Source organism: Pantherophis guttatus, chromosome 1, assembly GCF_059756535.1.
Source record: "Pantherophis guttatus breed Tessera chromosome 1, ASM5975653v1, whole genome shotgun sequence".
NCBI classification, from domain to species: domain Eukaryota; kingdom Metazoa; phylum Chordata; class Lepidosauria; order Squamata; family Colubridae; genus Pantherophis; species Pantherophis guttatus.
The window spans coordinates 164,165,723-164,193,524 of NC_142063.1; the positions used below are offsets into that span (position 1 = coordinate 164,165,723).

At 40.3% G+C, this 27,802-nt stretch overlaps 1 protein-coding gene across 1 annotated transcript in view; it reads right to left on the reverse strand.

The window, feature by feature from the left end:
• TMEFF2 (transmembrane protein with EGF like and two follistatin like domains 2) overlaps positions 1-27,802 on the reverse strand; it is a 283,704-nt gene that overhangs the window by 90,984 nt on the left and 164,918 nt on the right. The window contains exon 5 of the mRNA XM_060688080.2: positions 10,536-10,632. Coding sequence (XP_060544063.2) covers positions 10,536-10,632 — 97 coding nt within the window. The remainder of the gene's footprint in view (positions 1-10,535; positions 10,633-27,802) is intronic.

A 27,802-nucleotide genomic window follows, 5' to 3' on the forward strand; every position in this document is an offset into this window, starting at 1 on the left:
TTTTGAAATAACGACATCTCTTTTTGCCCTGATCTTATCAATTTCATTCAACCATGACTTTCTCTGTCTTTTCTTTCTCTTAACCCATTCACTCTTTCTTCATGTATTTGTTTTGCTATTCAGCTCTCATTCGTTTTCTCTATACAACCAAACTCCCTCACAATATATTTCTTTCATAGTAGTCATTCATTTTGTATTCAATCCACACACCACACACTTCTTCCCACTGCATTCAACTTACTTTTATGTTTCTCCTGGGATATCCAGCACTCACTTCCATATAACAAAGTACGCAAAAACACACTCTGATACCCAGCCATTTTTGCTTCTTTTAACAAACATTCAGTTTCTTACAACTTCCCATGTCCCATACATTTCAATCAGTCTTACCTCTGAAAATTTGCCCACTCATTTCCCCCTGCTTTGTAAACATTCTACCAAAGTAGAGAAATTCATCCACTAAGGTTTTTCTTTTTTCTTTTTCCCATTTATGTAATTTGAAATTGTTCACTCTATTTTCCATGTCAAACACAAGTTCCTTAGTTTTTGGTAATTCATTTTCAGTTCTATACTGCTCATTGCATCATAAAATATAATTTGATAGAAATCATTCCGGGTTTCAACCAACATCATGACATAATCTGCATATATAACTATATTCAAGTAGCAGTCCTTTAATGTCATTGCAAGCATTCATTCTGTATTTAATCATAAATATAATAAATTACCAAAAGGGCACTACACACCCCTATCTCACTCCCTGATCATTCCTGAGCCATTCAGTAAACATTCTATTTATTTTCACACCTGCTCCATTTCCATCATATATCACTTATCATATTCAGCAACCAAACTCCAATTCCAGGTTTGGGCAAAAATCGTGTATTTCAACCCAATTCCATTTATCGTATGTTTTTTTATAAAGCAAGAAATATACAATATACTTTCTCACATTGAAACATCTCTCCACGACATACAGAAGAGCAAAAAGTTGGTCTTCATATCCTCTGCACTACACTTTCCAATTTTTACTCAGAATTCTGCATAATAACTTAATCATGCAAATAATGTAAATTGATTCAAAGGAAGCACCCCCCCCCCAAATCTTATTACAGTGTTGGCATTTACAATTGCTTTCTTTCTTTCTTTTTGTCCTGGGTGTAGAGAAACAGTTCTATAGCCAGCAGTTGGAACAGATTTTCCCAATGTTGGTTATAGAACCTTCATACACATATTAAACAAGACATACAGTCATTCTGTAAGCAAATTTCATTCATAGTTTAACTCTTCTTTGGTTAGACTGTGTTTTCCAAACTTGGCAACTTTAAGATGAGTGGACTTCAATTCCCAGAATTCCCTGGCCAGCAAAGCTACTACCCATCTTAAAGCTGCCATGCTTGAGAAACATTGAGTTCGACTAACTATAACTGCAGCCTTACCATTTTGCAACATTCTTAAAGCGTCTATGATTTCCTTTTCATAAATGTTTTTCTTGGACTGAAATGTTTATAACATTCATTTCCATCAACATAACTCTATCCTTCACATCACAAATCTTTAAAACATTTTCTCAATATTCTCTCACTACAGTTTCATACCAAACAATTTTATTTTATTTTTAACTCTATTCACTTAGCTGGAGGCTTCTTCACACATTTCCAAAACATTTTTTCTAATCTCCCTCGAATTTATTCTGTACTGTGTTTGCCTCTTCTAATCTCCTCTCATCTAGGGTCTCTTTCATTTCAATATTCCAGAAAAAAAAAAAAATCTTTCCTACCTCCGATTAGCATACCTCCACACACTTGTGTGGCACTATAACATAATTATTTTCATTCTGTTAGAATGAAATAAAAAGCTTTTATTTATTTTTTGTCTTATGTCCACTCTATCAATTAATTCTGTTCAGCCATCAATCTATCTTGTAATACTGTTATGTAAAGAAATTGTGCTTTTACCTCCTTAAGTTCTTCTTTTATTCTAATTTCTTTCACTTCTTTCCTTTTCTTCCATATCTATTTTTTCCTACAATTCACTCTTGGCACTAAGATATATCAGTATACACACACACACACATACACATACATGGGAGATGAGCGGTTCTAAATGTGTGAATACACACACACACACATATGTATATATATATACACATATACATATATACACACACATATATAGTCACACATTTAGAACCTCTCATCTCCCTTGTAAACTTTACTAATTTTCTAAATATTCTTTCACCAAAGATCAAATCAACCAAACTTTGAAATATACAGTAATTCTTCTGCCACCATTTATGATTAAATTGACTTATTGTTTGCATAAGCCACATATTTAAAACAGGCTTTTCAAAAAATACCAATCACCATTCTTTTTCATTTGTGGGTTTCCAAACGATCCAGTCGCTTTTCCTATACACCTTTGTCATCTATTCAAGTTAGCTGAATAAATTTTCCCTTAAACTGTTCATTCAAAACTCATTTTGGGTTGAAAGTAGGATCAATAGTTCACTTGTACACAACACAATTATCTATATGACAGCAATTAATTATTTCTGGCATACATTTTAACCTTTTGATTCATCATTCATAATTAAACCTACATATTCTTATCCCTGCATGTATTTATCAATTCTACTCCATAAGATCAGGAAACCTTCCTTTGGAACGATTGTATCCTATTCTTCCTCTTAATTTTCCAAATAACATATCTACTTTTCTTCCTTTAATTAATTCATACTGTATGCTATTTATTAGTGGTATCTACGGTTGAAGAGTCAGAGAAGTCAAGACAGTGGTCATGGCATTATGATCGATACTCTGCCCCTTCGTATATATGTACAAAAGGAACAAGACTTCAATTGCATTGCTACAAACTACCGTCTTAACTCCATTTATTCTTCCCATTTATTCTGTTTATTTATTTATTTTTATTTATTATTGAATTTCTATACCGCCCTACTCTCGAAGGACTCAGGGCGGTGCACAGCCATGAAATAAAACACATAGATATACAAAATTTAAAATCGAATAAAATGAATTAAATAAATTTGGCTGAATTAATACCCATAATTTAAAATACCCATATTTTAAAATCCATTAAAAATTTAGAATTTACACTTAAAAGGGAGAAGATTTAGGCGAGGCCAGCTTGATGAAATAAAAGCGTCTTCAACTCGCGGCGGAAGGTGCACAGATCCGGAATCCTCCGTATCTCTGGGGGGAGCTCATTCCAGATCGTCGGTGCCCCCACAGAGAAGGCTCTCCCCCTAGGGGCCGACAGCCGACATTGTTTGGCCGACGGCACCTGGAGGAGCCCCTCTCTGTGGGAGCGTACTGGTCGGTGGGAGGCTGTTGATGGTAGTAGGCGGTCCCGTAAGTAACCAGGTCCCAAGCCATGGAGCGCTTTAAAGGTGGTAACCAAAACCTTGAAGCGCACCCGGAAGACCACCGGAAGCCAGTGCAGCTCGCGCAGGAGAGGTGTTACATGGGAGCTCCATGTTGCTCCCATAACCACCCGCGCGGCCGCACTCTGCGCCAGTTGGAGCCTCCGGGTGCACCTCAAGGGGAGCCCCATGTAGAGAGCATTACAATAGTCCAGACGAGAGGTGACGAGGGCATGAGTGACTGTGCGTAACGAGTCCCGATCTAGAAAGGGACGCAACTGGCGAATCAGGCGAACCTGATGAAAAATCCTCCCGGTCACGGCCGTCAAGTGCTCTTCTAAAGACAGCCGTGAGTCCAGGAGGACGCCCAAGTTACGAGCCCTTTCCGTGGGGGCCAATGATTCGCCCCCAATAGCCAGCGATGGTGCCAGCTGACTATATCGGGATGTCGGAAACCACAGCCACTTGGTCTTGGATGGGTTGAGCCTGAGCCCGTTTCTCCCCATCCAGATCCGTACGGCCTCCAGGCACTGGGACATCACTTCAAGGGCATCGTTGGGGTGGTCCGGGGTGGAGATGTACAGCTGGGTGTCATCAGCGTACAGATGGTACTTCACCCCGAAACCACGGATGATCTCGCCCAGCGGCTTTACATAAATGTTGAACAGAAGGGGCGAGAGAACCGATCCCTGCGGCACCCCACATATAAGGGGCCTCGGGGTCGATCTCTGCCCCCCTGTCAACACAGACTGCGACCGGTCAGAGAGAAAGGAGGAGAACCACCGTAAAACGGTGCCTCCCACCCCCAACCCTTCCAGCCGGTGCAGCATGATACCATGGTCGATGGTATCAAAAGCCGCTGAGAGGTCTAACAGGACCAGGACAGAGGAACAACCCCTGTCCCGAGCCCTCCAGAGATCATCAACCAACGCGACCAATGCCGTTTCCGTGCTGTACCCAGGCCTGAAGCCCGACTGGAACGGATCTAGATACGACGTTTCATCCAGGTACTGGGGTAGCTGTCGCGCAACCACACTCTCAACAACCTTCACAACGAAGCAAAGGTTGGAGACTGGACGATAATTAGCCAATACTGCCGGGTCCAGGGAAGGCTTCTTGAGGAGAGGCCTTACCACCGCCTCTTTCAAGGCAGCGGGAAAGACACCCTCACCCAACGAAGCATTTATAATCCCCTGGAGCCAGCCTCGCGTCACCTCCCGGGAAGCCAGCACTAACCAGGAGGGACACGGGTCCAATAAACATGTGGTCGCGTTCAATCTACCCAGAATCCTGTCCACGTCATCTGGGGTCACAGGATCAAACTCATCCCAGATAACAGTCTCAAGACCTGTCTCCGTCACCCTCGCTGGATCTATCCCGTCAGAGTCCAGACCTGCCCGAATCTGAGTGATTTTGTCATACAGATACTGAACAAAATCCTCAGCTCTTCCCTCGAAGGGGTCCTCCCACGCTTCCTGGTGGAGCAGGGAGCGGGTCACTCTAAACAGGGTGGCCGGGCGATTATCTGATGACGCAATAAGAGCAGCAAAATGAGTACATTTTGCTGCTTTTATCGCCACTAGGTAACTCCTAATATGGGATCTTACCAGTGTTCGGTCAGATTCAGAAGGACTAGCCCTCCAACAGCTCTCTAGGCATCTTTTCCGGCGCTTCATTTCCCTCAGCTCCTCGGTGAACCAAGGAGCCAGGCGAGATCGGCACCGGGTCAGAGGCCGCAAAGGCACGACTCGATCCAGGGCTCCAGCAGCCGCCCTATCCCAGGCGGCCACTAGGTCCCCAGATGAGGCGTGAGCCAGAACCTCCGGGATTGGCCCAAGCTCCATCTGGAACCTATCAGATTCCATCAGGCGCCTGGGGCGGTACCATCTTACCGGTTCCGCCTCCCTGCGGCGGGGTGCTGCGGTTCGAAGGTCAAGGCGAAGGAGCGAGTGATCTGACCATGACAAGGGCTCGATGACTATATCCCCTATCTCGAGATCACTCAACCACTGTCCAGAGACAAAAACCAAGTCCAGTGTGTTTCCCCCAGTGTGCGTAGGGCCATGAATTAATTGGGTCAGGTCCATGGCCGTCATGGAAGCCATGAACTCCCGAGCCACCTCAGACGCCTCACCCACGGATGGCAGGTTGAAATCCCCTATGACCATAAGTCTGGGGGTATCAACCGCCACCGCGGCAATAACGTTGAGTAGCTCGGGCAGGGCTGCCGCCACGTGGCAGGGAGCCAGGTACGTGATCAGCAAACCCATCTGAACCCCGTGGCCCCACTTCACAAGGAGGGACTCACAACCAGCTGTCTGAGGTACAGTGGTCTCCCTCGGCCTAAGGCCTTCTCTAATAATAACCGCTACTCCCCCGCCCCTCCCCTGTGTTTATATTCCAAGTCACAATTTTGCTCATGTCATAGATGTTAGATGAGGATGATGGCCCCATAGATGTTAACCTCTGCTGCCCCTAATGGCTTTGGTCAATCGCTTTCCACATAATCCCTTGTGGAAAAGAGAAAAAAAACAAAGATTGGGTAACTAAGCCTTAGTTGTACCCATCCTGCTAACAGTAAAAAAAAAAAAAAAAAAAAACCCACACAAAAAAACAGTAGCTAATTTTGGCACATTTTGCTCAGTATGTCAGAAGCACAATCAAAATCCAAATTCCAATTTTGCCCCAATCACGCTCATGTTTTCTTATGCAAGGTAGGATTTTTAATCTAGAGATTATTCGCCAAACTAATATATTATTATCTACATCTTACTTTTTTTTTTTGCAATTTTTAAATTTTTTTTTTTAAAACACACAAATAAACATACAATACATCTTTTCGGAACAGAGCATTGATCCGGTCTTAAATTTATACAACTTTTTGTTCATCTTTATCAGAATTTAACATATTCTATTTTTGCCATAACACTTATCACATATCTCAACTATTACTATCTTATAGAAAGCTAACTCATATTAACTTGATCAAAGCAATTACCCTTCTATTAATCTTAAATCTTGATTCAATTAATACCTCATAATATATTTCACAATTCTTACCCCAAATACTAAATCTTATTTCCATTTCTAGAACTTCCTTACAATTTATTATTACTTCATATAATATTCATTAAGTCTTTATTTAATTATTACTTCATCAAATTTAAATCTTATCTCTAATCTTGAAAATATACCAATTTAACATTTAAACAAAGTTCTTAATTTAAATAACACAACATAATACAATTCATCACTATTTCCCTAAATTCTGTCTATTTAGCAATACCATTTATATAAAAGCCAATTTAAATAAGTCTTATTTAGTAAATCATAATCCTGTATCATTTCAATTTTCTTTTCTTTTTGCTTAAATAAATGTATTGTTGAAGATATTCAAATTAATACAATTGTTATAGGTATTTAAACAATATCCCAATTATTATAGCCATCAATTTTCTCAGATAGTACCATCCAATATCTCAATAAAAATTAATTCATTATATCCATTGATATATTTTCTTTTTACATAATCTAATTTTCATATATTTTAGCTTCAATCCTTATTTCAAGTCTAGGTATCTATAGCATATTCTTCTCTCATTTCTATCTTTCTTTTTCTATCCCCTATTTTGCCCACTGTTAATCCCAGTGTAATCATCTATTAGCTACATTTTACTAACCATACGTATGTTACCTATAATTCCTAGTTGGTGAGATGTAGGCAATGGTATACTAGCTTGTAGGATAGTTTCTAAATTAGAGACCCTACTTTGAATGCACAGGATGCAACCCATACACTGGATGCAGATAAATGAAGGATTGAGTGAGTGAGTGAGTGAATGAATGAATGAAATGAAACTATTTTGATTTAATATGGTGGAGCTTCTTAGATGTATATTTATATTCATGGGAATCTAAAAAATGTTTTATTTGTGAGGTCATTTGGCAATGTTGTTATGCCATATGCCAGAGTATAAAAATAATATCTCTTCTTTTAATTGTAATGCTGGGTTGATTCAATGTAGCTTGAAGCTGAACTTAATGAAGGCCTGCTACATTTTAGACCAAGTGTTGTTGTTGCTGAAGACTATCTCTATAATAGGTCATCAAGCTTCAACCATGGACCCCCTTTTTTTAGAGTTATAGTACAGGAATATATGGAATGATAATAATTCAGATTTTAAGATAAATCCGTTAAAGCTGCTAGTTTGTAAAAGATTTATAGTCTACCCCTGGCTATAGATAACAATATATTTCAATCTAAACACCTCTGAGCCTTCTACTTCAAGAGTAACATTGTCACTGATAGTAAAAGGTGTTTCACTATCCATGACATAATGCATACAAATTGGATGGAAGCCCCCCCCCCATATTTAACAGACTTAAAATAGACAAGAAATCACTTAACCCCCTCCAAACCCTGGAAAAATGCAAAATCCAGCCCCATCTATAGCGCAGCCCTGGCTCTTCTGCATCACTGCTTCCACCACTGAGTTCTCCCTTTGCTCCCTTAATACTCAGTATTAAGTATCTCCCTATTTAACAGATTACATTACATGAAGGGAAGGAAGTCTTGTGGAACTCCAAGCTGTGAAATACATTTAAAGCACAGTTGACATATAGATTGGATTAGAGGTATTTTCTCCTTGTTTCCAAAGGCAGTGTTTTTCCAATTGTTGCTATCCAGGAGCTAAAGGAGCTAGGCTGGGCTGGGAATGAGTGACTAGTCACAATTAGCTGGTGAGATTCCATCAGATATTTTTAAAGTTGAACATGTTCTTCAGCGGGAAAACTGGGACATTTTACTGCTTTCCAACATATTGAATATCAATTTTGTTATATTTAATTCTCATCTGTCCCCTAATGCATAAGGAAATTGGCCACTGATTTCTGAGTACCTGATATTTTTCATTGTTTTATTTACGGTAACTTAAGTAAATATTTCCTTTAATTAAATATTTTTCATTTTGGAATATCCTGGAGATATATTGAATCAAAAATGATACATTTCTTTGACAGAGTTTTCATTAGTCTTGATAGAAGAGTAATTAATAACAGTGAAGCTTTCTGAGTTTGGTTGGCAGAGACCATGAATGTAAGGTGGAAAAATATTCAATTGAAGAGCCTCAACGTAAGGCTTGCCTTACCTATGAATCATTTGGGGCTGGATAATTCTACTGCTTGTGCTGTCTGTCCATGATTGAGAAAACAGGACTGTTATCAAGCATCAGACTTTTTTTTTTTTTACTTTTGTGCCTCCCCAGTGGAAAGAAATCCAAACAATGAGTGCAATATGATTTGATAAAGAGATTTGATAGACTTGACAATCAGACATTGTTGAAAAGGAACCTGGTGGCTCCCTAACATAGAAGTGTTATACAACATGATGGTAAAGCATATGCTTGGTATGCAGAAGACCCCAGCTTCAATTCCTTGTACCCCAAATCTCAATGGTTTCCTTGGACAGTTCATATAGTAATGATTAGCTGGCAGTTGAATCCACAGGGGATGATAGTATCAACATTGGCAAGAGGACAGAAAGAACATTATGAAGTAAGCCCTGCTCCATTTGTATGCAAGTCATTGAACAAATATTCCAAAGGGGTGGTGCTTGCATTATGATGCTCCATCTGCCATCTTGCTGATTTTGACCTCCAGCAGTGCAGCTGTTGATTGGGTTTGTGGAAACTGGTTAGGCATTTAACCCATTTCTTAGCTACACTCCATATACAGGGTCCTACATTTATTATAAGGACAGATTTCACGTAAGACTCAGGTGTCCCCAAACTCTTTAGCTTATCCATCCCTGCATGAAATGACAGATTGTTCATCAATCCCAAATATTTACTGTATGAAAATAATTCAATAAATACTACTTTGATGAAAAGTACTACAAGCAATGACTATAACAACAATAATAGAGACAACTCAGAGCCACTCTTGCTGGTGGCTGACAATCCAATCCTTGGTAACACTGCCTCACCACTAGCCAGGCCCTATCTTCAAGACTAAGGACTGGTGTGGAGCGCTACAAAGACCTCCCCAAATTAATTGACCCCAACAGAGCATCCATTATTTATCAACCACTGAATGACTCCCCAAATATTTACTGAATCCCATTTGACTCTAGCCATTTATTGATCCCTTGGATAATCCCATTGACCCTTTAGGGGGTCTCTGCTTTAAGTCATTAAAGTGAAAACAACCAACCTGAGCACTGGTGCAAACATAGACAAAAAATTGTTGGTTAACCTGCTTAAGAATGTTGTGCAAACTCAACCACTAAGTGTATGGGGTATGTCTCATGCAAAAGACAATGTGTTTAACGAGTAGCAGTTTGTGTATATATACTAAATCTTCAATATATATACATTGGGTTAAGGTTAGGGTTAGGGTTAGGGACAGGCTGATCCTCCTGTCTATTTCCAATTATTCTGTACTGTGTTTTTGTTATCACCAAACACATTCCATTAAAACGTGGTGTCTTTGAAAAGATATTTATTCACATATTCGTTTGTTAGATTTATCCTGCATTTCTTCTAATTATTCAAGATAACAATTCACCAATTTCTCCCTAGAACAGCAATGTAAGGGTTGATCCAAATTCACCCAGCATGTTTCATGGGGGAGGATCGATTCTCCTCATTTCTTCTCCAACATTTTCACAACTATGCTACATAAATGTTCTGTTTGGTGTTTGTTTCAACACATACATTTTGTCACTTAATATTCATGGAGAAAATCAATCTATGTGGTTGCTAGGGATCAAAAAAATTCTTGGCAAATAATCCATCAATGATTTGGAATTGGAATTAATATTCCATTTCTAGCTAGCTAGCTAACTAACTAACTATATATATTGTATTTCTCATTATGGAAGAGGCTAGTGTCAAATCCTAGTGCTTTCCCCCTCATTAATATTATTTTTCAGATAAATTTCTATAACAGCATTTAACTCCAAGCAATATTGAGCGGCTAATCATCTTAGAAACTATACACAGAAAAAAGAATGCATACTTCTAAGTCTAATACCTCATTGGTCTTAATACAGCAGAAAAAGCACATTTTGTTCCCCTAAATTGCTAGGATAGTCACATTCAAAGAAATCATATTTTCCCAATCAAATAAATATGTAAGTATGTTTCTGTACCAAACATCCTCTGCATCTTCATCGCACTCTGCCCCAAACTGACAAATGTCACAGGTGGATGTTTCCTTTTGAATGGTTTCTCCCGAACCTTCACTCCCTATGAGAGAAAGACAGAAGTCAAGAAAAAAAATGCTCACGCCTTTCAAAAGGGCACAAAATCATCATTCATATCCATCTTTGGGAATACAGAAAGTTTTGTAAACACAAATGACAACAGGCATGTCTATGTTCAGCTGCAACCTCTGACTGTGGATTGGAGTAGACTGGGCAAAGAGATCCAGATTTGAAAGACAAAAACAGATTTGGAAATAATGTTGGTTTTCCTGCAGCACCTATAAACAAGGCTAGGAAAAGACTGATAGGTGCTATGTGTGTGGCCATGCAAGGTGTGTATCACATTTTGACCTTTAGTTTCAGATCTCCGCATAATCCTAATTTTCAGTGTTTGGGTTATACTAATTCAGGCACCTCTGTATGCAGCTGGTAGTTCTGGCTTTCAAAAGTTACCAAGGTAGAGGAGATAACCTTGAAGAACAGAACACCAGCTAAGTCTTGAAAAGAAGATGGAGAGAAGGAACGAGGAAGGAACTCAGAATACTCTGCCTTGATTCTCTTGAGTGTAAAAAGAGAGAAAGAGAAGCTTTCAAGATTGGTTATTATACCCTGCAACAAAAGAGTTCCAGTAGATTCCTGGACCTGGCATATCTCACAGGGCTAACCCAACCTATAGAGAAATGTTTACATATAGAAGCAGAGAAGACTAAACATTTGGTGGACGATGATGGAATCCCCTGGTCTCTGTTCAGCACATTCCATCAAGATACCAGTAGCTTTGTGTTTTACACTTAATGAAAGCTGATCTTGGTCTCTTAATGATGCAGAAGGACGGAGATGTTGGTGAGGCACTTGGAGCCATTTGGACTAGACCAGTACAGAGATATGAATGATACATAAAAAATAAAATAAAAGCACACACTATGGTCCTGCATGTGGGTTTTGCCTGGGTCATACACATACTCCTACTTATATCTCTAGATACTGGTCCTTAATGTAGTATCAATCCTGAGTCTTAAGGTGATGCTCGCCCTTTTTCTCTTTGGTGACTATTTTCTCTTGCAAGATGCCCTCAGCAATTTTACATAAAAGAAAAGAGGAGAAATGGCTCTTAAGTTAGATGTTGTATTCGTTTCTAAAATTAGCGGAAACCCCATGGGATGCGTGCAAGATGTTCATGTATTGTTTATGATAAATTTATATTGTATTGTTTAATTTTTGAGGTATACTTCATTTTAGTTTACTCACAAATGCTGCCCAGAATTGGCCAGATGGAGATGGTTTATAAATGATATGATGTAAAAGAAACAAACAAGCAAAGAGGTCCTTTGAGTTTTAGCTAAACTGTGACATTATTTATCAGCAGGGGAACAGTTCCAATAGAGTTGAACCAGATCCCTAAAGGAGGGCCCATCAGCAGTGCTAATATCTGCAGATACCTCCTATAGTGTATTTGATGCTCTCACGTCTGATTTTAACATTTAATTTTTTTCAAGAACTTAATGTTTAAAATATTTTAATAATATACTTAATTATAAAAAAAAAATTTAAAAAATATTTTCATTACCTGCCCACACCTTTGCTTCCAAAAATGTATCTGGAATTCAGTGTTCTTTTCTGATTAACAGGTACATTTGATCTGGCTCAGCTTTAATAACCAGTCTGCCTTCTTTGAAATTGGTATGTTGTTGTGTATTGTGAGAACAAGGATACGGTTTGGCATTTTGGTCTCAAATCTCATTTTGTGTTCTACTCTGTCTCCTAGCAATGATTAGTTTTTGAACCTAAATCACTCTTCCTTCTACACTGAATTTTGGGATCAAAAGTGGTTTTTGTAGTTTGGAGCCCAATAGCCTCCTCTGGCTTCTTGGAAAAGCCACTTTTCTTTTGGTCTCACCGGTTCAACTGAGAAATAGCCACAGCCACCATGGGAGTCATTTGGTCAAAGCAGCCACAATTTTATCTCCAAAGTCCAAATGTTCCAGCAGCCTCCCAAAGCTAGGGATTCTTGGAACACTACCAAATATTGTTGAGCTTCACTTGCTTATGGTTGCTATGAGCTCAGTAGGGACTGCAGCCAATCTTGGACGAGTTGCAAAATAATTTTGGAACCTTTCCTTCTTTGCATCGTTTCTCTCTCTTTTATCAAAAGAAATGTCTGTATCCAGTTATAAATTTCAGCCACACACACAAAAAAAGAAAAGACAAACAGTTTTCTTTATGATGATATTCTTAGATCAGAAGCATTTTGTGATTTATTCTCTTTCGTCTTTAAAATTATGAAAACAGAAATGGGTTATATAATCCCCTGCACCTGGTTCATTTTCATAGAGTTACCAAACTTGACTGTGATGTACAGACACTGTAACAGTAAAACATCTTAATTCCAATCAAAATCTTAAAAGGGGGCACAAAAATGGCAACTACTTGTGGCATTAAAAGCCATTCTCCCTTTGATCCAGAAGAGGAATCCCTTGTTTTTAGGGAAATCTCAGATCCATATACAGAGGCCAGATCTGGTTCTGAGGCTTCTAGTTAAAACATCATGGCACAAACATGGTGGCATCTTTTGCTACACAACAGGACAAAGATGCTGCTCTTTCAGTGTTATGATGCCTGTTATGGCTTTACCTGGGCTGTGAACCTGTTTACCTACATTTGATTTACAGTACGCTGCTTTCCTCTGTATGTATATTCATCAGAATTTGAATGAAAACAGTTAAAATGTTGTTTTAAAATGTTATTTTGGACTTTGTTTCCTAAACAAAGTCCATTGTTTCTGAAGTCATATAGACAGCTGAGGCAATTTATATCATCTATGCCAATTATATCATTTGAGCAATTATGCAAATGACAATTTTACTCCATTTATGCCCATTTACATAATTTGTGTCATTATGCAATCTGCAAATGGCAGAAATTGACTCACAAATGATCTAAAAACTTCAATTATATATTTATGCAAATAACAGAAATTATTTGGGATTTAACAGGTATTCAGATTTAACAAATACCCCTTTCCCCAAACAATCTGTTACGTCACAGTTTTATTGCATTATTTAAAGGACCATTTTACAGTGCTCATTTTGTTCAAAATTCTGCATTAAGTGTCTAATCCATTAGATTAATATTATGACCATCATAACCATGATGTGAAATATGTCCAAACAATAGAAGACAATTGAGGTGACGTATAAGCCAGGGCCTTTCCTGTACTAGTATCCTGATTATGAAATATTGATCCAAAGAAAGAGAGACTTGCCCATTATGTGGGCAAAAGCTTTCTTTTGTTCTATGTTATTTGGAGTTTGCTTTGATTCTTTTGCCTGTAAAGTCCTCACTGCAATATTGCTCCACAATTGATTTTTTGGGCAATATATGTTATACAGATACATAGACACAAATGTAAGTTGGAGGTTCTTGTTATTCAGGGAAGCAATAAAAATGCTTCTACAAATAATGAAAACACAATCTGCCAACTATGTTTTGTGTGTGTGTGTGTGTGTGTGTGTGTTTGTGTGTGTGTGTGTGTGTACATATATATATATAAAATAAATTGACAGATGATACTGTTAATATGACTCTGCACTACATCCTTTAACATCTTGAATCTCCAAAGACCTATGCAAGGGTCCTCTCTGTAGACTTTAGCTCAGCATTCAATACCATCACTCCAGATATTATTCTAACTACACTAAATCAGCTAGCTGTACCTGACCACACTTGTAAATTGATCATAAGCTTCCTAATAGACAGGAGGCAGCAGGTGAAGCTAGGCAAAATCACATCAGATACCTGTACAATTAGCATAGCAGCCTCCTAGGGCTATGTGCTCTCTCCACTTCTCTCTCTACACACCAATGACTGCATCTCAAAAGATCCCTCTGTTAAAGTACTGAAGTTTGCAGATGATACAACAGTGATTGGTCTCATTCAAGACAATGATGAATCTGCATACAGATGGGAGGTTGAACAACTAGCCTTGTGGTGCAACCAGAACAATTTTGAACTGAACACACTCAAAACCGTAGAAATGGTGGTAGATTTTAGGAGAAACCCTCCTATACTACCACCTCTTACAATACTAGACAACACAGTATCAACAGTAGAGACCTTCAAGTTTCTAGGTTCTATCATATCTCAAGACTTAAAATGGACACCTAACATCAAAAACGTCATTAAAAAAGCACAACAAAGAATGTTCTTTCTGCGCCAACTCAGGAAGCTCAAACTGCCCAAAAAGCTGCTGATTCAGTTCTACAGAGGAATTACTGAGTCTGTCATCTGCACCTCTATAACTGTCTGGTTTGGCTCTGCAACCAAACAAGACAGACACAGACTTCAACAGATAATTAGAACTGCAGAAAAAATAATTGCTACCAACCTGCCTTCCATTGAGGACCTGTATTCCATTGAGTCAAAAAGAGGGCTGTGAAAACACAGCCTCACATCCTGACATAAATTGTTTCAACTTTTACCCTCAAAATGACACCAGAACAACTAGACACAAGGACAATTTTCCCCCGAATGCCAAACAACTAATTCCCACAACACTGACAAATAATTTACTAAGACTGTATTACTATTATTCTTCTCATCCTCCCTAGTACCTATATCTTCCCACTTATGACTATAACCATGCTGCTTATATCTTTACAGTTTATATTGTTTGTTTCCTAGTATGATTTGATTGCTTATTAGTAACCTATGGCTATCACTAAGTGTTGTATCTTATGATTCTTGATGAATATATTTTATTTTTCTTTATGTACACTGAGAGCATATCCACCGAAGATAAATTTCTTGTGTGTCCAATCACACTTGGCCAATAAAGAATTCCATTCCATTCCATTCCATTCCATTCCATTCCATTCCATTCCATTCCATTCCATTCCATTCCACTCCACTCTAAATATTAGTGAAACCCTTGAAATCTTGAAAAATATGTATAGTACTGTGTACAAGTTAATACGCCTGGGCAAAGAGAAATGTTTTAGTCTTGGTGAGAATATTTGCCGAGGCAGATTCTAAAGGAAGGGCATTCCACTGTCGGAGGATTTCCCCAATCCCTCAGCCTCCAAGAAAGCCCTTAAAAAGGGGGCTCTAACAGACATCTTAATGCAGAGATAAGGCTGTTCAGTACAGTAAGAACTGTTCTTCCCTATCAAATTACAAAATAAAATGGTATGCCACAGTCTTGAGCTTTCTGCATCAAAATTGTGAGGCATTCTCCCCCACACCCAAGATTAAATGCAGTCCTTGGTCATCAAAACGTTATCAACCTTTGCCTTTGTATACATGTCAGAAAGTGTATAAAGAAAGAAACTCCAGTATTTTATTGTTGTTCAAAAAAGAAAAAGAATCCTTACACATTTATTTTGCAATGTATTTCCATCTAACTTTCTTCTGCTCCCCTTAATATATCCACTTATAATGTTAGCAAGTAGGTTTTCATCACTACTTTTAAGCACATTCTCAAGAATGGCAGAATTCAGATCTGCATTCAAAGCACTCGGGATCCTTGATGTATAGTCTGAATACTAAATAGACACTGTGGAAACAAACTTGTTAAATATATAAGTGAAGCATTTCTCCTCATTTTTTTATCAGAAATGACCAGGCAGTTTGTTTCATTTTAAGTTACCATTAGCGATTGAAGATACAAGTCTGACCAGGGAGAATCCATCTATTCAGTTGACTCTGTGACATTAAATAAAAATAGGACCCTTTATACTATTATTTATTTATTTATTTCCCCCTGTCATTGGTCTGTACAATACTGCCTGGTGATAAAATCTGTTTAAAGTGAATTCTTCCTGTCTCCCCCCACTTTCTTTTTCTCCTACTGCATAGATGAGTGCCTTGATAAAAGCTGACAACCCAGAAAGAGTTATTTTCTCCCGATTTCCTGCTGCTATTTAAGCTTCAGGAGGATAAGATGTTCATTTTCTAAGGTGACTAAGGGTGGCTGGTTTTCCTCCCCTCCCACTTTTTCCCCCACAGCTTTCTAAATTGCCCTTGCCTGTCAGAAGAAAGCCTGACTGAAAAAAGGGGGATTAGTCCTTACAGAGAAAGAAACAGACATGTCAGCGTCCCTAATACATTCAGAAAATCCTACCTACATTTCTATAAACAGGGGAAAGATGTGGGGGGGAGAGAGAGGGGGGGAGGGAGGGAGGGAGGGAGAGGGAGAGAGAGAGAGAGAGAGAGAGAAGGGTCAGTCAAGCCATGTGATCATCTGTGGTCAAGAATCAGTGAGATTGAGCTACAAATCAATATATACTAAAGACAATGAACTTTGACTCCCTTTCAGGGTAGCTCCACCAGACATAAACAGCTGATGGTTCCCTCCTGACTGATACAAGTTCCTCTCTGATTGTGTTGGGTCAGCAATCAGTCATGACCTCCTTAATATCATATGTCCAATGCTTTGGTCCCAGGTATCCTTGACTCTAAAGATGCTTCTGCTTATTGATGGCACAGCATTATGACTTCCACCATGTGAACATTTTTCTTGGCCCCATTCACCTTTAAAGAAGGAGGCAGAGTTCTTACCCGTCTAACACATCCTTACAATGATATCAAATTAAAATAACGCCTAAACTCATCTTTTCTTTATAGGTGAATGTGTGAAGAGATTTCATACTGAGGTTCCACCTTGACCCCTGTGTTATTAGCAAAAGTTGTGAAAGAGGGTATGTGCAGAGTGTTTTCTAGACTGTTTGGAAGGATCTAACCTATATGCAAGAATCCCATTTCGATTGTTTGTTTCATGTTAACACATTTAACTAAACTTTCTAATTCGGTGGTTATTGAATATATGGAAGCAAAGTGAAAACATAACTGATTAATGATTAGCATGCAAGTGTTTTAGTAGATTCATTGAAAAAGCTGAATTTATATATCCATCCCAGGAAAATTCAAATTTCAATGAATTCCACACAGATTCATTTATGACTATCCTAAGAAAGATATTAGAGAAAATGTAAAATAACTGATAATCAATCTCTGTATGGCTTCATATATTGTGACAGCTAATAATTCATTGTCCTTTCCTAATTCATTGTCCTTTCCCAAGTTAATATTTCTATTAAATCAATGTTTCTTTTCATAAACTTTTGTCTCGGCTAACTATGGTTACTTTTAAAAGTCTCAGGCAAACACTCTTTTTAAATTTCCTAAATATTGAGATTAAGGGTTGAATTTATTTATTTCCATATGCAAGACAAGGACTATCAATGCAGCATGTGAGAAGTCCATATTATGGAGTATGAAATATCTCTTAATGTGTTCCTGGACATGTTGCTCTTTTGATATTTAGAATTACACCTTTTAATGGTTTTGACTTGGAATGTTGCAGGGTCTATTGTTCTGGTCTAGATTTTATTTACATTTACATTCTGTGGATATATTTATCCTCCATGGGAAAGCCATGGGGGTGGGGGGAGAATCTCTTTTGAAGGACAGGTGAAGATAAATTGTTTGAAAAAATCATTCAGAAAGAGATGGAAAATCCCCCCCCGCCCTGAACAAGGAAGTAAATATGTCCTTTGCTCAGGACCAACATGACAGACTATGGATATTCAATTCAATTTTATGTTCAGTTCAATTTCATGTTCATTGGCCCAGTGGTTAGACTGCACTACTGCAGACTACTTCTGCCGACTGCTTGCTGCCAGAAATTCGGCTGTTCGAATCTCACAGGCTGTAGATCAGTGGTTCTCAACCTTCCTAATGCTGCGACCCTTTAATACAGTTCCTCATGTTGTGGTGACCCCCAACCATAAAATTATTCCTAAAACCATTGAAAATATGTGTTTTCCGATGGTCTTAGGCGACCCCTGTGAAAGGGTCATTCGACCCCCAAAGGGGTCCCGACCCACAGGTTGAGAACCACTGCTCTAGATTGACTCAAACTTCCATCCTTCCAAGGTCGGTAAAATGAGGACCCAGATTATTGGGGGCAATATGCTGACTCTGTAAACCGCTTAGAGAGGTCTGTAAAGCACTGTAAAACAGTATATACTAGTAAGTCTAAGTGCTATTGCTATTAGCAATTTTACCATGAGAGCTTTGGAAAATTACTCCCCTAGTAGAAAACTATAATGCAGTTTCATTATTGCTCAAATAAAGTAGATGAAAACAACAACAACGAGTAAAAAAATGGAAATAGATGGATGCTTTAAAAAAAAAACTCCAAATAAAAGGGTGTGATGTTTTGAACATCACACGTAGAGATCACACCATGTGTTTTCATGTCATTTTAGCAAAAGGAAGTAGGTCTAAAGGACAAAAGAGAAAGTGAGAAGCCACTCTGGAATACATGAAGTCAGTGGTGTTTGCAAAAAGTGTGAGACTAAGTTTTGCAAACAGTACTGGTATATATTTTATTCTATAATAAAAATCTCCCCTGGCACAAACTGGCCAGAGAGGTTCAGATGCTGAAAGTAACTTTCCTCTGTAATCGATAAGTCTTTTTCCCCCTGAATAGCATTTGCTCAGGTGAAAGCTGCAAAGTGAGAAAAATGAATGGGCGTGAAATAACGGGCTAGCACAGAAGTAGCTATCCTCTCAGATCTCTGGGAACGGCTCAAAATAACATTACAGGAAAGATGAAAAGAAAATTCACAACTCCATCTGCCATAAATACCAAGTATGTAACACCGCTCGGCTCCTTGGGTTGCACACAGCCTCCTTGTTCCGTGAAGAAGTGACCCGTCCCACGTGCACTTACACAAAGGGAAATTAGCTGCAATTTCCATTGCCAACTTGACCCTGATCAAAAGCCATTTGACGTGGGCTGAAACATTATCCTTGATCTCAATGAGCACTCAAGACTGAGACTGCTGGGTCTCAGCAGGGCCGTGAAGTAATTCTGAGATGCAAGCGCTCTCAATTTTATGCCCCAAGCGTCCTTTTCATGTGGCTCAATTGAGAAGGACTGATTCACCTGCTGTGGGAGAGGCCTCCTTGCCATTTCCCTCTGATTACACTGTTCTGGGCTGGGGGATGGGGGAAGGACCCTCCTTTTCCACTGACCCCAGATCAAATGCTAAGCGAATAGCATGCAGACAGGTGAGCCATAGAGAGCAGGTTGCTCTTCAGACAGTCAGATCTCAGGCTGCAGAACAATTTCAAGCTCTTCAGCAGAGACAACAAATTCTTCTCCTTGCAGTCCTGTCCCCCTCTTTCAATGCACTTCATTTGTTGCTCTTTCTCTTTCCTCTCCATACCCTGACACTTCAGCTCAGGTAATCGTAGATGGGGGAAGGGGAAAATCCCAGGATAGGAAGGTGGTTAATTTCAATTGTGAGATGGGTAGTGTATAAATTCAATCAACCAACCAACCTCCTTCCCAGACAAGGACATTTGGTTTGAGGTGATATAATGGGGAGATGGAGGGGGAGGAACTGATCGCATCATGGAAGAAAAGGCCAAAGGAAGTTTACAGCCACAATTTTAACAGTCCTGAAACACATACAGATAGATGCCTCACTTTATCTCAGGAAAGAATTCCCTTTGGACATAAGTAACAGAGTTTGTGCGCATGTGTCTGCACATGGATGTGGAATGTTTATGGCAATTTTCTGACTTTTGTCAGACAAACCTAAATTCCTTTTCTGCCCATTGCAGAATTCTCACTGCTGCTTTTATATTTATATGCATAAGAGTGGTGTAAAGAAGAGCTGTACACATCCTTTATTTCTTGTTAGATTTATGTTCTGCTTTTTTCCAGTAACTCAAAGAGGCATAAAGCAGTCCTCCATGACCAGTTGGAGTGTTCATGAAAATCTGCTGATCTTGACATCACAAATTTGTTGTTGCTGTCTATGAATCTGAAGCCTTTTGTTCCTGGTTCGTATCCCATGAACCTTAGTCTCTTGGAGACCTTGTCTCCTTTTCTTCTTAACTGTTTGGGTATATGGACGTCTGCTGGAACACCAAACACGTGCATATGTGTCAGGTTGGGCTTCCTTTTGTACATCATCTCATACGGTGTTTTGTTAATTATGCTGGACCATAGTCTGTTTAATGTGTAATTTGAATAATGGAGAGCTTCTGACCAGAAGGCTTGGCCCATCCCTGCATCTTCTAGAACACATCTCATCATGGTTTGGAGGATGCCATTTTTTCGTTGTACCACACCGTTCTGGAAGGCTGAAAATGGGGAGGAGGTGAAATGCAGTATGCAGCGTTCCTTCAATTTTCCTTCAATTCTTTCAATTTTGAAAAGTCCCTGGACATGAACTCGGAACCACGGTCTGTCATTATCTGTCTGACCCTGGTATCGTGTTGAACCACCACCCTTCTATAAGAATCCTTATAGAATTCTTTGAATTCTTTGAATCTCTGGAACACCTCGTTTTTGTGTTTAAATGTGTATACAAAACCGTAGCGGCTAAAGTCGTCCACAATGATTAAGAAAAACCTCTCCTTGTACCTGATAGATGGTTTCAGTGGCCCTACCAGGTCCATGTGTATTAATTGAAAAGTGGAGTCAGTGGTTCGCCCTGATTTCTTTGGTCTCAGCCTAGCCTTGATTTTTGAGCATTTACAGACAGAACACTCAAGGTAATTTTCACAACTCTTTACTTTCAAACCTTCAGTACATTCAAACATTTTTTTGACGACCGGGAACCCAATGTGGCCTAGTCTCCTATGGAGGAGGTGAGCAAAATTGTCGTGGACGGGTTTCCCTAGGGAAATTGTGTCACCTCCGGATAACTTACAACTGGTGGTCTTCTAATTGACCCCCTCTGTTTCTCCGTTCTCCCTTCCCTCACTGGCCATGTTTACGTTTACACACTGTTGATCGCCCTCGTCCGGTGTGAAGTATGGTAGGCCATCATGTACTGTTACTTCCCCAATGTTTTCTCCATAACTAGACATGTACACTCTACCTTCCCTGAATACCACCTCAATGTTAGTGTCCCGACTTAACTTTATGGTGGCCAGTATGTTGTATGGTATTTCAGGTACGAACAGCACCCCCTCTATTTCTCCTATCCCTGAGATGTGTATGCTTCCTTTTCCAATTACTCTGGCGTTGCTCTGGTTGGCTACCTTTATCTCGAAGTTCACCTCAGTAAAAGTGGTGAATAATTTGGCATTGTATGTTGTGTGGTTGGTGGCTCATGAATCTATGAGCCAGATATTCTTCTCATCTTCCTGACTGACAGTTGGTCCCCCGTACCTAAAACCATACACAGAGCCCGTGTTGCTGTCTCAGGAGCTGTCCCTGTGCTCTCTACCTCACCTGGGGTTGGGACACCATCCGCGTCCTCGTTCCTTTGTGGGTCTGTGGTCTGGAGAGTGTCCCCTTTGGTATCTTTGTCCGGATTCAGGCCTTTCCCTGCGCTCATTATAACCCTTGTCCCTGGTATTTCTGGGACAGTCCCTTTTAAAATGGTTCCTGGAACCACATGAGAAACATTCAGGGATGCTATTTATTCTGTCCTGAAACTCAACCCTTTTTATTGGTCTGAGGTCTTTTCTGGACAGGTGGCGGTCCCTTATTAAACTATCTTCAGCAATCAACCTGTTGGTGAGACTATCTAATGATATGTGCCCTATGCTCAGGCTGTCTAACTGTGTGACAAAGTTATCGCACCTGGGATCTAGCGAATTTATGATTATACTCATCATGCTTTCTTCTGTGATGTTCTCACCTCTCTGTAGTAATTCAGCCCTGGTGGCATTGAGTTTTAGTAAATGCTCACTCATGGACACCCCCGGCCTGAGTCTGGCAGAGTGAAAGTCTCTTAATATTCTTGTGGTGGTGGCCCTGCTCCTACTGTAGAATAAGCCATAGAGTTTCTGCATAACCTCATACACAGTCAGGTGATTACCTATGCTGGGATACATGGTGGGTGATATACTTGCTAACAAGAAACAAAACACTTTGTGGCGTATACAATCAATTTCAAAAGACCATGGCTTATTGGGTGGCTTAGAAATCAGAAAAAGTACATTCTCTCTCATAAATATTATTTGGAGTTGTTGACTCCACTCCAGGAGATTTTTCCCATCTAACTGAAGTTTGGGGAAGCCATTGGGTAAAGTCCCAGAATTGTAAGAACTGCTACTTACAAAAGGCAGCTGTCCATGGTCCTGGATGTGTGGAAACTCACAGTAAGGGACTGGTATACAGGCTGACAGGTTAAAAAACAAGCAGTCATTTTTTTTTCACTTCCAACAGGGGGAAACTGAGCATGCGTGAAGCTCATTCTCTGCTGGGAGCCGTCGGGTGAGGAGCTCGCAGCTGTGGCTCCTGAAGCTAGGCCCAGCCCTGCCAGGGGAAGGTCTCACCCCTGGGGACTCGGAGCTGGGCAGTGGAAGTCCAGAACTGGCCCTGGGCTGCGGGATCATCGAGCGTTGGCGGGAGGCCTGGAAGACTCGTGTTCACCAGGTGGGGCCTCCAGAAGATCGGCTGGTCGGTGGTTGCGGCGAACAGCTCTGGTCTGTAGACGCTGGTCATGGGACAGGAAGCCCTGCGGAGGTTTTGGTGCTGGTGAGTGGTCCGCTTGGCCCCTGGGCCTCGGGTCTTGTGTTGGTTGGTTCACAGTGTGCCATGGGGCCAGTGTATTGATGGCGGGTGGCTGTGGCTTGTTGGTGGCTGTGTTGCGTTCCTCTGGCGTGTCGCGGTTGGTGTCTTGGCGTCAGTGGGCACTTGGGTGTTTCTTCAGACCTCGGGCATCGTTTCGTGGTTCGGAGGAACTGTGGGTGGCTTGTAAGCGGGGCCGAATGCCGCCGCGAGAGTCTCGATGGACCTTTCTATTTCGAGCTCAGTAGGTGAGCTCCTGGTGACTTGTTTCCGTTTTTCTTCATTTTTTTGGATGGCCCCTTATTTGTTTTGAGTTTGGGGCTATTTCGTGCCAAGAGGTTTGAATCCAGGCCTCCCATTGGCTGTTGGTCATTCAATGATGGCCGCCGCAAAAAGGGCGCGAAAATAGACTCGGCTGCTTCTGGTGTGCCGGGTTGGGATGGCTCCTCTCTTACCGGGGTGGTGGCTTCTTGGGTTGATTCCGGTCCTTTGATCGCTGCTCCACGGCTTTCGAGTAGGCTCTGGAGGTTAGCGACGAGGTCCTCGTTGGTGGCAGGCATTTCCATTATTTTCAATATGGCTTGCCTGAGGTCATCATTCTCTCGTGGTGTGTCTCTGTAGTCATCATTTTCTTCTTCCCGCTGTTCCTCACCCTTGGATGGGATGTTTAAGTCGATGGTCCGCACGTCTCCAGTCGGGGTGGTCTTTGGTATGGCTCCGGTGGGTGTTAGTTGCGCTGCCATCTGCCTGGTAAAAGCTCTGGTATTTATTCTGCTCTTCTTCATTGAGTACACAGCTTGCTCAGACATGGCTGGGAGTTATGGGCAACCATCCTCTGCTACCATTTTGTTAATTGGGAGGATCTAGCCCAATAATTCTCAATACAAAGTAGTAATAGTTGCAGTTTATTTATTTGTAGTCATAAATATACCACAGGCCTAAGTATACACTAGTAACTGACCTATGTCCTTTCTTCTCAGGTATATGGCTGGAACTGGTCTGGTACCTATGTGGACGTTCCTTTTGTACCCAGGGGGAGGAGTCAAAGTAAGGTGGGATAGTGGGAATGATGGGTTGTGTAGTAGTGTTAACCCTTGCTAGACCATGGAACAATAGGGGCATATGTAAGTTAGACATTTTACGTGACACGCCATCCTCCAACTCCTCCTCCAACAACTCTGTGAGGAGAGGTCCTTGGTGCTCTCTGAGCATTGTTGTTTTCTTGCAGATGTTTCATTACCCAAACTAGGTAACATCATCAGTGCTAGTCTGTGAGATAGGTTGGGCTGGGAGCAACTGGTCCTAATTCACCCAGTGAATTTCCTTTGAAAGGAAGGACCTCTTTTCGGATTGATAAAGGACATTCGTTTTTTCCCCAAGTTTTCCAAGTTTCTTTTGAAGCTCTTCTGAGTTGCATATGAAACATTAGATGTGCAAGTCTTCCAGTGAAGGTAACTTATAATAGACCAAAGGGAACACTTCTTCGCACAGGACATAGTTTATTTGTGGACTTTATTAAAAAACATGGGCATGATAGCAACCTGCACTAGATACATTTACAGAAGCCATTTCTACCCAGGGCTAGTTTTGAAGATTCTGTATAAATTATGACCTGAGGGCAAATCAGTTAGATTTACTGTCTATATTAATAGAGCAGTATTCTAACTTGTTGGCATTTTAGTAATGAATTTATTTTAAAAACATCACTCAAATACCCCACTTTGCTTATTTACAGCTTTGTCTAGCATCCTAAGGTATGCAATTCCTCTACTGCATCCTGAGTCAGGGATATCAGGAAAGGGTTGGTGAAGGCTGATGGGTATGGCATTTGCAAGACTGTTCCCATTTTCTTGTAGTCACCTAAGGCATCCATCTCATTTATAAGAGCTTCCCCATCTCCAAACTAATTTCTACTGATTTTAAAAGCCCTCGGTGGTGTAATCCAGAATACCTGAGAGAGTAGTTGCAAATACCAGCCTTCCTAATCTGTACTATAGCTCTACTGGGCTTTCCGCTAAAAAAAACCCCAGGCTGAGTCTTTCTTTCTTTCTTTCTTTCTTTCTTTCTTTCTTTCTTTCTTTCTTTCTTTCTTTCTTTCTTTCTTTCTTTCTTTCTTTCTTTCTTTCTTTCTTTCTTTTTCTTCCTTCCTTCCTTCCTTCCTTCCTTCCTTCCTTCCTTCCTTCCTTCCTTCCCTCCCTCACTCACTCACTCACTCACTCTCTCTCTGTTTTCTGTCTGACTTTTGTGGCCCCACACTTAACAAAATTCTTCATTCATTTGAGATTTGCCAAATCTACGCCAGTTTAGATAGGTTGTTAAAAGAATTTTCTTTCCTTTAGAGATGTATGCTTCACCTCAAAATATCTGGGAACTCGTTAGGCTTCTTGTTGGATCCTTATCCTACGGTTGGGTAGATAATATGTACTGTAACTTTAACTGCTACAAGATGATTAATTGATTAAGTGGTTAAAACAGAAATAAAAGGAAGGCAGGAAGTTCATTCACTCCTGCTCACTCCGTGCTCTCGAAAAATGCTTTTTATGCGATTCAGGTGTGCTAGCAGTAAGCAGAATTAGCTTGCAATACTGCATTCTACCCACTGCGCCACCACGACTCTTATGTACTGTGTGAACAATATACCAATATTTGAAACCATTTAGCAGCTGCCAGTCTTTAACAAAAAAGAAGTAGTTCATTTTAAATCTGCCAAGAGCTAAATCTCATAAAATGCAGAAGGGAAAATGGTCAAGTAGTATGTTGGGAACTCTTACATCTTCGTTGTTGCTTTAATTTTATTTTAAAAGGAAATGGCTTCATTACACAGGAACTTCCAAAGACCATATGGAGCAGTTGTAAACTTTAATACGGGTTTCATTATGCCACAAATTAGGAGAGACTGTTCATTTTTGAAAGTGACACTTACATCAGGCTTTTTAAAAATTTCCCATGTCAGTCATTTGAATAAAAAAATGTGAAATTGGCAAATGTGCCTTTGATTCAAGTATTGGCTCTTTGCTTCGTTGTCATTGCTGTTCTGCTACCATATTAGAAAGCATTTGTACATTACCTTAGTAAAAAGCAATCTAGGAACATGGGCTGCAATTCAATCTACACTTCCTTGGACATTACTCTCAATGGTGTCAATAGACTTTTTTTTCTGTTCTTGTTGTTCCTTCATAAACATGCATCAAGATCTCTACAATGCTATGACCTTCAGGGGACTAATAGACACTTTCCTTATTTCTATTAAGAAATAGGCCCAGGTGCATTTATTTCCAAGGAAGTATGCATAAGATTATAGAGACATTTTTCAAGTTTAAGACATGATGTTGCTATCCATGCCAAACCCTTGAACAAATTACCCAAATTTATTGAGAACGGATGCACAAATCTCATTATTCAGGACAGCTCAATTGCCTGGAGTGAACTACTTTCAATGGCAGTTTTCTATAGGACAATGTTGGTGAACCTTTTCGGCACCAAGTGCTGAAACAGGAGCGGGGGCGTACGGGTGTGTATGTGTGTGTGAAGCACCGGAAACCGGAAGAGCAGCTCCCTGGTACACACATGCGGGAGCGCCGGAAACTGGAAGAACAGTCTGAGCTTCTGGTTTCTGGCGTGTGCATGCGCGCTGGTCACCTGGTCTTCCGGTTTCTGGCGCACATGCATGCGTGAAGACCAGCTGGCTGGCGTGTGTGGAAGAGCAATGGGCAATGGCTGGCATGCCCCGAGAGATGGCTCTATGTGCCACTTCCAGCACGCGTGCCATAGGTTTGCCAGCACAGCTATAGTGTATTTGAAGAGCCAAGGTGGTGCAGTGGTTAGAATATAGTATTGCAGGCTAATTCTGCTGCTGACTGCCAACAGTTTGGCAGTTCGATTCTCATCGGCTCAAGGTTGACTCAGCCTTCTATCCTTCCGAGGTCAGTAAAATGAGGAACCAGATTGTTGGCAATAGGCCTACTCTCTAAACCGCTTAGAGAGGCCTAAAGCACTGTGAAGCAGCATATAAGTCTAAAATGCTACTGCTATTGCTACTTGTTTTCTTCAGTGGCCCACAACACCAGACTGTGAGTAGATATTGGACTTGACTCAGGACCTATGTACGATGATACCACTCTTGTTCAAATATGTCCCTTTTCACACCTGCATCTCTACCTCATCTTGCTCACTTTTGATATCTTCTTCTTCACTTGATTTTTTTTTTCTTTTTTTGCTTTTAGGCAGTGCTATTCAGTACAACCTGGAATGTTTCTTCTGCTGCCAGCTGTCATCTACATTAGTAGTTTGGAGACTCAGCATTCTCTCTCCATTTCACTGGCATCAGAAGAAGAGCTGGATGATTGCCTGAAGGCAGTGATGGGTGGTGTGAGATCAGTAAACTGAAGCTGGACACAAACTTGTGAGGCCCTGATTAGATTCCCTCTCTGAGAATGATCTAATATCTGTGATTCAGGACAGAGAATTCTAAACCGTGGTGTCCCAATTACAGAATCCTTTCTTGAGACAAATGAGGTTGGTTTCTGTGTTGTCAAAAGTTAGGCAACAATTTATCTATATACCAGGTGTTTGTGAAATCATACTGCTTTAGATTAACTCTTCTCAGAATTGATGCCTACTGCATGTAATCAGTATATGTGTTTTACTTTTAGTATCGTCTAATGTATGT